Below are 12,502 nucleotides of genomic sequence, written 5' to 3'. Positions count from 1 at the left end.
ATTACCGTTGCCCCTTCCGGTAATCTTGAATGTCGGGGCTGTCTTGTGTACTGTTCCTGTTTAGGTTGTACTCCACTGTGCGTGGGTTTGGGAATCAAATCTATTGGCGCCCTTGTTGCTTGCAACTGTTGATCACTCCATTCAGATGCATTGTCATTCATGTATCCGGCTTGTGAAGGTGACGCTTCCATATTGGGAAAAACGGGAGTGTGATAGGAACCATCCTGGTTTAGTACAGGGAGAACTGGGTATATTCCTTATTTAGGCCTTCCGGGTGTACCAAGATGGCTGCCAGGCGGAAGTGCACTGGGCTTGACAGGAAATGACAATACAGATGTAGCAAGATGGCTGCTAGCAGGAAGTGTACTGGGCAGGGCAGGAAGTGACAACACAGGTGTAGCAAGATGGCTGCTAGCAGGAAGTGTACTGGGCAGGGCTGGGGTGGTGGGCATAAAGTGGGCGTTAGATGAAGGGCAGGGCTGTTCCTGGCCTCCTTTATTCTGAATTCTATCATCATAGGGCGGTGGTTTTAGCACACTTCCATTTACAATTTTGTGATACACATACATTATACAATTGCCATTTTCTTGAATTTCTTCCAACTATCCTTCTTTATGCAACACTTTTCCAGTTCTGTACCAAACTTCTGTCACTTTCAGCAAACCTTTATCACATAACATTCCTCTCTGTTCCTGCAATAATTTACGCCAGTCCTCAGGCAACGCTGACCTTCAGCTTACAAACTTTCGCTACTTTAGATAACTTTTTAACTGCTTCACTTCCTTCTCTCCTCTTCACTATATCACATGCCAACAATCCTTGCTGTGGCTTGGCTATCTTCTGACCCATCTTCCCCCCCTCTCTCTGGGTCACTCGACTGGTATCCAAGCTCTTCTCCCTCTGTCTGTTCTTTCACCGTAGTCTCAGCTAACGCGGGCAACTATTAAATTAATATCCCTATTCCGCTGCTTTCTGTCTTATCTCAGAACAAACAGTAATCCACAAATACACTCAAAATAGGACATTACACCTGCCGCCCCTCGCTCCGTGAAGCCTCAGCAGCTGAGCTAAACCCTCAGGGGTCTCCCACACTGTCAACCCCGAGTCACCATCCGTAGACGCTTGTTGCAAGATTCTGTCTTCCAGGGGCCAACAGCTCACCTGGTCAGGACACTCATTGCAACTTAGCTTTCAGTCTACTGAGTTATCACAGTCACACAGAACGACAGACACTGAACAAATACACAGTCAGCAGAAATCCAGTGGCAGGTTTGTTAAACAGCCCCAGGCGAGAAATAAAAATTACCTGCCGCTCTTGATGACCTCTGGAAGCCGACAAAACTGGCGCCAAGGCTGGACAGAAACAAATCGTACTGTGGTAAGTATAAAAAGTACCTACCGTACTCTCAGGGGTGCGCAAATCCCTTTTGGTCTGTCCTGGCCAGCCGCTCAGTCTCACGTGCGAACTTCCATCGGTCACAACCTCAAGCCCCACGTTGGGCGCCAGCTAAAAAGGTTGTGAGAACCACAATTGGGCTCAGGGTAGGATTTCTGCTGCTGTTCCTAATTTTGAGATATGGATTGCGTGCACGCCGGAAAATAATTACACGGACAACTGTCCAGTACAACCACTTTCACATCATCTCATCTCTGTTTATTGCAGGGCGGTGCTTAACCTTTTATACATAGAGAACAATAGAGTATACGTCACTATTACGTATATACAGTCACATTCTAAAAGGCACATTTTGCTTGGTTGAAATATAGGAGAAATGTAGAAACTTGATGCTTCTCGTCCCGTTATCTTTTCACCCCCCCTCACATTCCCAAAGTAAAATCCTCTCAGTGCGAAGGGAGGGGTTGAGAGCATCGCTCTGAGCAAAACAAGTTAAGGAGGACTGCAAAGCCCAGCAGACAAAATATATATATATATATACAGTCATGGCCGAAATTGTTGGCACCCTTGATATTTTTCCTGAAAATCAAGTATTTCACACAAAAAAGGTATTGCATTAACACATGTTTTGCTATACACATGTTTATTCCCTTTGTATGTATTGGAACAAATATAAAACAGAGGCAGAAAAGCAAATATGACATAATGTCACACAAAACCCCAAAAATGGGCTGGACAAAAGTATTGGCACCCTTAACTTAATATTTGGTTGCACACCCTTTGGAAAACATAACTGAAATCAGTCGCTTCCTATAACCATCAATAAGCTTCTGACACCTCTCACCCGGAATTTTGGACCACTCTTCCTTTGCAAACAGCTCCAGGTCTCTCTTATTGGAAGGACACCTTTTCCCAACAGCAATTTTAAGATCTCTCCACAGGTGTTCAATGGGATTTAGATCTGGGCTCATTGCTGGCCACTTCAGAACTCTCCAGCGCTTCTTTGCCATCCATTTCTGAGTGCTTTTTGACGTATGTTTGGGGTCATTGTCCTGCTGGAAGACCCAGGATCTTGGACGCAAACCCAGCTTTCTGACACTGGGCCCTACAGTGCGACCCAAAATCCTTTGGTAATCCTCAGATTTCATGATGCCTTGCACACAGTCAAGGCACCCAGTGCCAGAGGCAGCAAAACAACCCCAAAACATCATTGAACCTCCACCATATTTTACCGTAGGTACTGTGTTTTGTTCTTTGTAGGCCTCATTCCGTTTTCGGTAAACAGTAGAATGATGTGCTTTACCGAAAAGCTCTATCTTGGTCTCATCTGTCCACAAGACGTTTTCCCAGAAGGCTTTTGGCTTACTCAAGTACATTTTGGCAAACTGTAGTCTTGCTTTTTTATGTCTCTGTGTCAGCAGTGGGGTCCTCCTGGGTCTCCTGCCATAGCGTTTCATTTCATTTAAATGTCGACGGATAGTTCGCGCTGACACTGATGCTCCCTGAGCCTGCAGGACAGCTTGAATGTCTTTGGAACATGTTTGGGGCTGCTTATCCACCATCCGGACTATTCTGCGTTGCAATCTTTCATCAATTTTCCTCATCCGTCCACGACCAGGGAGATTAGCTAAGGTGCCATGGGTTGCAAACTTCTTGATAATGTTGCGCACTGTGGACAAAGGCAAATCTAGTTCTCTGGAGATGGACTTGTAACCTTGAGATTGTTGATATTTTGCCACAATTTTGGTTCTCAGGTCCTCAGACAGTTCTCGTCTCCTCTTTCTGTTGTCCATGCTTAGTGTGGCACAGACAGACACACAATGCAAAGGTTAAGTGAACGTCTCTCCTTTTTATCTGCTTTCAGGTGTGATTTCTATATTGCCCACACCTGTTACTTGCCCCAGGTGAGTTTACAGGAGCATCACATGCTTGTAACATTCTTATTTATCCGCAGTTGTGAAAGGGTGCCAATACTTTTGTCCAGCCCATTTTTGGAGGTTTGTGTGACATTATGTCGAATTTGCTTTCTTTCCTCCCTTTTTTTGTTTTGTCCCAATACACACAAAGGGAATAAACATGTGTATAGCAAAACATGTGTTAATGCAATACGTTTCGTGAGAAATACATGATTTTCAGGAAAAATATCAAGGGTGCCAACAATTTCGGCCATGACTGTATATATATATATATATATATATATATATACGCACAACACATATATTTAGAAATATAAAAAAGTATAAAAGTAAATATGTTTAAAATGTTTATTTTAAACAGAAAACAGAATAGGCATTTTACCAAATCCATCACAGTAGACTCTATAACTTTCACACAGACAAAATAATATGAACTGACTTGAGTTATTTTTACCAAAGAAAAGTATCGGTATAAATTTTGGTCAAAATTAATAAGGGAAAATTTCTTATTTGCAAAATTTTATAAAAGAAACTAAGAAAAATGCGCCTATTTTTTTTCAAAATGTTCGGTCTTTTTTTGTTTATAGCACAAAAATATAAAAAAACAAGTGGTGATTAAATACAACCAAAATAAAGCTATGTCAAAAAAATTATAAAAATTTCATATGGGTACAGTGTTGCATGAGTAATTATCATTCAAAGTGCGACAGCACTGAAAACTGACCTGGGGGTGAAAGTGCCCAGTATTGAGGTGGTTAAAAGATTTTTATTTACATTTTTTATTCACTATTTTTACTGCTATACTTTATTAAAATGATTCTGTACTGATATCATATATTTCTTTAATTATAGGAATTGTGTATAGCTGCATGACAGATGCAGGTGCAACATTTTACTATACATTCACATGAACAGGCTCATGTCTGATGTGTACATATTAATCAAAATAATGTTTTACATTTATAGGGTGTATGTTTATTGGGCAGGGGGACTTTAACCTTATAATTTTATTAATATTATGCAGTGCAGTATGAGGTGCTTTGTGTTTTACTTTCACTTTTAGATTGCGGTTATTGAAATCTTGCTATATTTCGCAAGATTACACCCGTTCTCCAGTGTTCCAAGCATTTGTAGAATGCTTCAATACTCATTAGGGGAAACGATCTACACTGCTTTATAAACAGGAACTGTGAATGACGGTGAACTCAAGAGCGGTGATTACTAAGCAGACACCTTATGCAGGCCATAGACGGGGAGAAAAACGGACGATTTTTCTTTTAAAAAACGAAAAATCGATCGTTCAAGCGGCCGACGTTACCACCAATGGTAAAAAAAAATCGGCCGATTTTCATCCCGTCTACAGCCGGCAAAAAGTGTCCCTGCAGAGAGCTCTGCTATTTCTTTGACAGTTCTTTGACAGTTCCTTGACATTTACAGAGGTTGCAACAATGTATCTATTTGTATCCATTTAGGATACAGATGTTTTTATTCGGAAACAAATAGATACATTGTTGCAACCTCTGTAAATGTCAAGGAACTGTCAAAGAAATAGCAGAGCTCTCTGCAGGGACACTTTTTGCCGGACTGGAATTCCTCTTATTTTTCATCCTTCTTCTTCTCCTTCTTCATCATCCTCCTCTTCTTCTTCTTCTTCATCATCATCCTCTTCTTCTTCTACTTCTTCATCATCATCATCCTCTTCTTCTTCATCATCCTCTTCTTCTTCTTCTACTTCTTCTTCATCATCATCCTCCTCTTTTTCTTCTTCTTCATCATCATCATCCTCTTCTTCTTTCTCTTCTTCATCATCATCCTCTTCTTCTTCGTCATCATCATCCTCTTCTTCTACTACTTCATCATCATCCTCTTCTTCATCTTCTACTTCTTCATCAACCTCTTCTTCATCTTCTACTTCTTCATCAACCTCTTCTTCATCTTCTACTTCTTCATCATCATCTTCTTCTTCTACTTCTTCATCATCATCATCCTCTTCTTCTTTTTCTTCATCATCATCCTCTTCTTCTTCGTCATCATCATCCTCTTCTTCTACTACTTCTTCATCATCATCCTCTTCTTCATCTTCTTCTACTTCTTCATCATCATCATCCTCTTCTTCTTTTTCTTCATCATCATCCTCTTCTTCTTCATCATCATCATCATCCTCTTCTTCTTCTACTTCTTTATAATCATCATCCTCTTCTTCTTCTACTTCTTCTTCATCATCATCATCCTCTTCTTTTTCTTCATCATCATCTTCTTCTTCGTCATCATCATCATCTTCTTCTTCTTCTTCTACTTCTTCATCATCATCCTCTTCTTCTTTTTCATCATCATCATCCTCTTCTTCTTCTTCTTCGTCATCATCATCCTCTTCTTCTACTTCTTCATCAGCATCCTCTTCTTTATCTTCTTCTACTTCTTCATCATCATCATCCTCTTCTTCTACTTCTTCATCATCATCATCCTCTTCTTCTTCTTTTTCTTCATTATCATCTTTTTCTTCATCATCATCCTCTTCTTCTTCTTCTTCGTCATCATCATCCTCTTCTTCTAATTCATCATCATTCTCTTCTTCATCTTCTACTTCTTCATCATCATCCTCTTCTTCTTCTTCTACTTCTTCATAATCATCCTCCTCTTCTTCTTTTTCATCATCATCATCATCCTCTTCTTCTTCTTCTTCTTCTTCATCATCATCATCCTCTTCTTCTTCTACTTCGTCATCATCCTCTTCTTCATCTTCTTCTACTTCTTCATCATCATCCTCTTCTTCTTCTACTTCTTCATCATCATCCTCTTCTTCGTCTTCTACTTCTTCATCATCATCATCCTCTTCTTCTTCTTCTACTTCTTCATCATCATCATCCTCTTCTTCTTCTTCATCATCATCCTCTTCTTCTTCGACTTCTTCATCATCATCCTCTTCTTCATCATCATCTTCATCCTCTTCTTCTTTTTCTTCTTTTTGTCTTCCTCTTGCAGGTCACTGCTCATGCGCAGATTTTTTTATCGGTAAAAAATCGGCCGATTAGCCCATTATTGCCGCGAAAATCGGCCGATCGGCAAAATCGGCCGATTTTTTTCCAACTTTCCCGATTAAAAAAAACGGCCAAAATACCGAAAAACGGCCGAACAAATAGCCCACTAACGATCCGAAAATCGGCCCATTTTATTTTCGGCTGAAAAATCGGCCGATTTTCGACCCATCTATGGCCTGCATTAGTCTTCACACACACTTCTAAACATCACACACTGTGAACAAAATGACTGCTTTGAGCTTTTGATGTGCTGGTGAGATTTGCCTTAAAAAAAATTTCTAGGATTTTTTAAAACCCTAAAATCTATTTTACTGTAAATATACTTTGCTTAATATTTTGTTTAGCTTCAGAAGGGATTTAGGAAATCTATTGTATGTTTTTTTTTTTAATCTATCCTCCATGACATTGCACATATTTTTCAATTTAAAAGGTAATTGCTGCTGCCAAAAAAGGTTTTCAAGCTGAAGGTTATGAATTAAACCCATGGTTAGTGTGGTATTCCCGGTACAGAGCATGGAGAGAAGGTGTGAAGCATAATGCCAAATTTCACATAACAGATTTATGGAAGGTAAGCAGGACATGCTACTGTATTTTAACAACATAATTAAGTTGTATTTTTTATTTCAGCCAGTATACCATTTAAGACTAATTTCTGGATTTGTTTCTTATCACTTTTTCATTTCTCTATATTCACTGACCTCCATGAGTAAGAAGGTTTGTGTATACAGTAATACCTCGGTTTACAAATTTAATTCGTTCTGCAGGACTTTTCGTATAGCGAAAAATTCGTAAACCGAAATGCTGTTTCCCATGGGAATGCATTGAAAACCAATTAATCCGTTCCGGAGATCATAAAAAAGTAAACGCTACTAAAATACTGCATGAGTTATTTTATAAAGTCATGCAGTGTTTTAGTAGTGACAACCATGTGTTAATGTTTCAGCTGTCAGCGGGCTTCCCCATGGGCAGCTGAATGTAAAAGAATTGCCGGCAATTAAAAAAACGGTGTAGGGTCCCCCCTCCCATCCATACCAAGCCCTTCGGGTCTGGTATGGATTTTGAGAGGCACTCCCACGACAAAATTTAAAAAAAAAAATGTCGTTGGGGTCCCCCCCAAAATCCATACCAGACCCTTATCCGAGCATGCAGCCCGGCAGGTCAGGAAAGGGGGTCACACTGGGTGGGGTCACATGCGTGATGTCCTCAGGTGGCCCTGCCCCTTACATATTTAAGGGCTGTCAAACCACTGGAGCAGGCAGAAGGCTGGAAGCCATCGTTGAAAGCAGAGCCTTTTTTTTTTTAATTCTCTTTTTGGGGCGGCGGCTGCAGCAGTGGTGACGGCAGGCATCGTGATTGATGTTGGATCTACTGTGGGGGACATTCTTTTAGTTTCTTCTTTTAATAAAGGACTTGCAAAGACCGTGTCCTGTCTTTTTTTACACTACACTTTTTGATTTTTGTGAATGAGTAGGGGTATCAGTGAATGAGTAGGGGTTAAAGCATCATAGTAATAACGATTTATAATATGTGTTGGTGTCACAAGTTAGCCTGCAGCCTCCTGTTGCTTTGTCTTAGCTCCTTGGTGTTTGTGTTTCCTTCACATGTGTGTCTCTCTCTGCTCACCTATGGGCGTCGTCTGCCCTGGGTTTTCTGTTCTTCCCTTTCATCACTTCCTGGCCCGCCTCCTTGTCTACCTGTCTATTTAAGACATGCTCAGTCTGTCCCACATTGCCTGAGCAACGTTTGTTGTCTGTGCTCCCCAGTGTTCTTCCAAGTATCCGGTCTAGTGTTTCTGTGTACCTCCCCGGCTTTGTCCCTGACTTCTCTCCTACATCGTCCACCTGTGTACCGACCTTGCTTGTCTTCTGCCTGTCCCGACTTTGGCTTGTCTTCTGGATCTCCTAGTCTACTCCCATTGCACCCTGCTCCTGCTAGAAGTCTCTTCTACCACAGCTGGGTGTACCTGGGGGCCGGGACCTGGTTCCAGCCTGCTCCAAGTCCATCCCCACCATCAGGGACTCTGGTGAACAAGCAGGCTGGGGCTTAGACTCCGCGCCCTGGGGAACCCCAAGCTGTGGATTAAGAGCTCACCACCACAGGTGCTGACAGATGGTGGTTGTTTAACCACTTGCCTACCAGCCACAGTATATATTCTGCGACAGGGCGGCACCGCTGTGCAGAATCACGTTTTAAAACGTCATTTTGCATATCAGGTAGGGGGCGTGCGACTGCCCTACCCGCGCCACCGATCGTGGCTGCGGGTGTCAATCACCGAGTCCCGGCCGGTCATTACCCGCTGGTTCCCGACGATTGCCGGCAAACAGTGATACAGAGCACAGCTGCATTGTTTTCAATGCAGCTCTGCTCCCTTACAGTTCCCAGCTCACTGTTCCAGAGCACAGAGATTAGCTTTCTGGAACAGTCTGTAACAATGAAGTACACCCCCCCCCGCCCACTAGCAAAACACTCCCCTCACACAGTTAACCCTTTGTTTGCTTAAAAAAAGTAACTCCTTCCTCCTCAGCGCCATTAGTACAGTGTCATTGTTTTTTTTTTTTTTGCACTGATCACTGTTTTTTTGTCACTGGGGATGTCAGTGACCCCAAGTCAGTTCCCCCCAGTGTCAGAATGTCCACCGCAGTCCCGCCATAAGTCGCTGATCGCCGCCATTATTAGTATGAAAAAAAATTAAAAATCCAGTATCTATACCACCATTTGTAAACATTATAACTTTCTTTTACAAAGAGCTTTATTGAATATTAAGCAAAGATAAACAAACATTCGAGACATAGATTCAATGACCAACAATTAGAAATTATAGTAGGTGAGGGGAAGCTAATTCAAGGCATACACTGGAAAAGGCTTAAGCCGAAAAGTTTACATAGGTGCCCTGTAGGAAAAGATGGGGGAAGGGGTTGGGAGAGAACGATTAACAAACCTTTGTGGGTCAATGATAATATACACTCTAAAGGGGAGTTTTGCTACATCAACATTATAGAGAACGGGAGAGGCACGGGAAGAGGCCTTCTCCAAAAAATGATACATGTTCAAAACCTAGAGTTTACAAAGAAATCCAGATTGCATTGGTAGTATTGCAGATGTAGCGCAAGCACTATCCGAAAAATATCTTTGAGGACAGATTTGACAGGAGGTTAGGAAAAGACAAACAGTAGAGAGACACGGACAACAACACCAAAAAAAAAAAGAAAAAAAGGGGGGGGGGGGGCTCCGAGGCGATCACAGCGAAATCCATCCTTATATCGACAGAAGGGACTGGTCAAATCTCGAAGGTTGAGATATATCCAGCCAGGGACGCCATATTTGCAGAAAGTTTGTATGGGTATCCAACAATATGGCCGTCAGTTTTTCATTAACCATTATGAAGTTCATTCGGTTTTTGACAGCCTCAAAACTAAGGAGAGGAGTTTTCCAAGCTCTCGCAATTGTCAATTTAGTTGCCATAAATAAAAATGATGCCAGCTGCCATTCAGAACGGAGGAGGCCCTCCAGCGGTTTAAATAGAAGCGCTTCATACGGGTTACGCTTAATGTCTGCGTGAAGGATAGTGCGGAGGAGGGCATACACTCTGATCCATAATCTGCTTACTTTAGCGCAAGTCCACCAGATATGAGCCATAGTACCCATTTGTTGGCATCCCCGAAAACAGACCGGGGAATATGTAGGGATAAAACTAGCTAGACGAGCAGGCGTATAATACCATCGGTATAGAATTTTGTAGGCATTCTCAAGAATAATGACATTCCTAGAACATTTAGATAGTGCTTGGGTCATGTTCTGCAAGTCCTGTTGATCCAAGGTCCCCCCTAATTCAGACTGCCAATGCTGATGATAGGAGCAAACTGGAGGGGTTCTATAAGATATAATGGAAGAATAAATCAAGGAAATCAAACCCGGGGCATGAGGTCTATGTCTGCACTGGCTTTCAAAGGGGGACAGACGATAAGGTCCCGGATGCGTGCGTATTAGTGTATTAATAAAGTGACGAAGTTGAAGATAACCAAAATGTTCTCGGAGAGGGATGTTATAAGAAGAACGCAGAGCGTCAAAGGTAATTATTCTAGTGGGAGATAGGAGTGAGTGAACATCATAAAAACCATGCGTCTGCCACCAGGCAAACTGTCTAGGATTATCCCTACCCGGAGGGAATAATGGGTTATGCAATAGACGTAACAGCGGCAGACGAGGAAAGATAAGGCCAGCGGAATATTTGATAGAATCCCAGAGATGTAGCGAAAGCATCAGCGTTGGACTAAGGGTAGATGGACGTTGAGAGATAGGAAGCCATGGCAAGGAGGAGAGCGGTATCGGGTGAGAGTCCATCATATCTACAACAGCCCACAGGGGAAAGTGGTGAGATGCATGAACATGAGCTAAGGGGGCAATGTTAGCTGCCAAATAGTAAGAATGGAGATTTGGAACAGATAACCCGCCCATACTCCGTCGTGCGAATAAGATATGTTTGCTAATTCTGGGTCGAGAAGAGCTCCAAATAAAGGACAGAAGTTTTCGCTGATGGATACGCAATATATGCGAAGGTACTGGAACTGGCAAGACACAAAATAGATATAGTAGTTTAGGAAGATAGGTCATGCGGATTGCGTTAATTCTGCCGAACCATGAAAGCGGAAAATGAGACCAAGAGGACAATAGCTCTATCAACTCGTGAAAGACAGTGGGAAAGTTAGCCTGACACAGTCCGTCATATGTCGGGGTAAGCTTAATTCCTAGATATGGTAAGGCCGAAAGCCATTGAAAATGGAACGTTTGCTTCAAAGTGGTCAAGAGTGATGGTGGGAGGGTAACTGACATAGCTCTTGATTTAGCTGGGTTGACATGTAAGCCTGAAAGGGTTGCAAAGGAATCGAGAACCGCGAGCAAATTGGGCAAAGTAACCCCCGGGTTCGAGATGGACAATAGTATGTCATCTGCAAACAAAGACAATTTATGTTGGGAGCCTGCCACATCAATCCCCTTAATATCAGGATGTAAACGAATGGCTTCTGCCAATGGTTCCAAGGCTAGGATAAAAAGTAAAGGGGAAAGTGGGCAGCCTTGTCTAGTGCCTCTGGCAACCAAGAATGTAGAGGACTCAAATCCATAGTATTTAAGCTTCGCTTGAGGGGATGTGTATAGCGAAGAGATCCATCGTAGGAAGGAAGGGCCAAAGCCAAAGCGGTGAAGGACCGATAGGATATACAGCCAGGATAGTGTCGAAGGCCTTATTGATGTCTAAGGATAAGAGCATCATATCGAATTTACGAGTATGGGCCAAATGTTGCAATTGTAAAATACGTCTGATAGCATCTCCGGCCTGCCTGTGTGGAACAAATCCCACCTGGTCCTTTTTGATTAGGCGAGAAAGGAAGGAATTCAGTCGAGTAGCCAAGATCTTAGTAAGAATCTTCATGTCGATATTGATAAGAGAGATAGGCCTATAGTTTGCCCAGGAAGAGTGATCTCGATCCGGTTTAGGGATCATAACCACATTAGCAGTTAACGAGTCCGGGGAAAAATTCGAACCTCCCTTCACCGCGTTAAACATAGCGGCAAGGTGAGGAGCGAGTACATCAGCTAATTTCTTATAGTATAGTGCCGTATATCCATCGGGACCAGGGCGTTTGCCCATTTTCAGGTCTGCTATGCATTGCAAAACCTCAGATACTTGGATATTACGATCCATCAAATCCTTATGGGCTGACGTTAAAGTAGGCAGGGGCAGACGAGATAAAAAGTCAGAAATGGACTGAGGGTCGGCCCGGGTGGGATTAGAGTAAAGTTTAGCTAGTCGGTGCCGGAACTTTTCTAAAACCGCTACAGGGTTGCTCGTAAGGGTATTGTGACGAGTACGTAAAGATATCAGTTTGGGATGCTGCGCAAAAGAACGCAATCTACGGGCCAACATAGAGTCTGGTTTGTTTGCTTTGCTATACCACTTCTGGCGAGTCCATCGTAAGGAGCGCTCAGCCTCATCCGTTAAGCAAAGATCCAATTCTAAACGAGCCTGATCTAACAGTCTACGGTTCGACGGGGAAGGTGATTGTTTAAATTGGGCCGACGCAGAAGCTAACTTCGATTCCAACTGACACTGTTTAAGCTGTCTTTCCTTCTTTCGCCTTGAAGCTATTTGGATA

At 42.4% G+C, this 12,502-nt stretch overlaps 1 protein-coding gene across 8 annotated transcripts in view; it reads left to right on the top strand.

Annotated features, from left to right (window-relative positions):
- Positions 1 to 12,502, top strand: part of ATPSCKMT (ATP synthase c subunit lysine N-methyltransferase) — a 311,720-nt gene that overhangs the window by 187,248 nt on the left and 111,970 nt on the right. For all 8 annotated transcript variants that reach the window (XM_089681052.1, XM_089681058.1, XM_089681056.1 and 5 more), the window contains exon 4: positions 6,781 to 6,918. In XM_089681052.1, coding sequence (XP_089537178.1) covers positions 6,781 to 6,918 — 138 coding nt within the window. The remainder of the gene's footprint in view (positions 1 to 6,780; positions 6,919 to 12,502) is intronic.

Source organism: Staurois parvus, unplaced genomic scaffold, assembly GCF_062004578.1.
Source record: "Staurois parvus isolate SC_StPar_1 unplaced genomic scaffold, SC_StPar_1.0 ptg000257l, whole genome shotgun sequence".
Taxonomy (NCBI): Eukaryota; Metazoa; Chordata; class Amphibia; order Anura; family Ranidae; genus Staurois; species Staurois parvus.
Note: the sequence above shows the minus strand (reverse complement) of the source record. Positions and strands in the feature narration are given on the sequence as shown.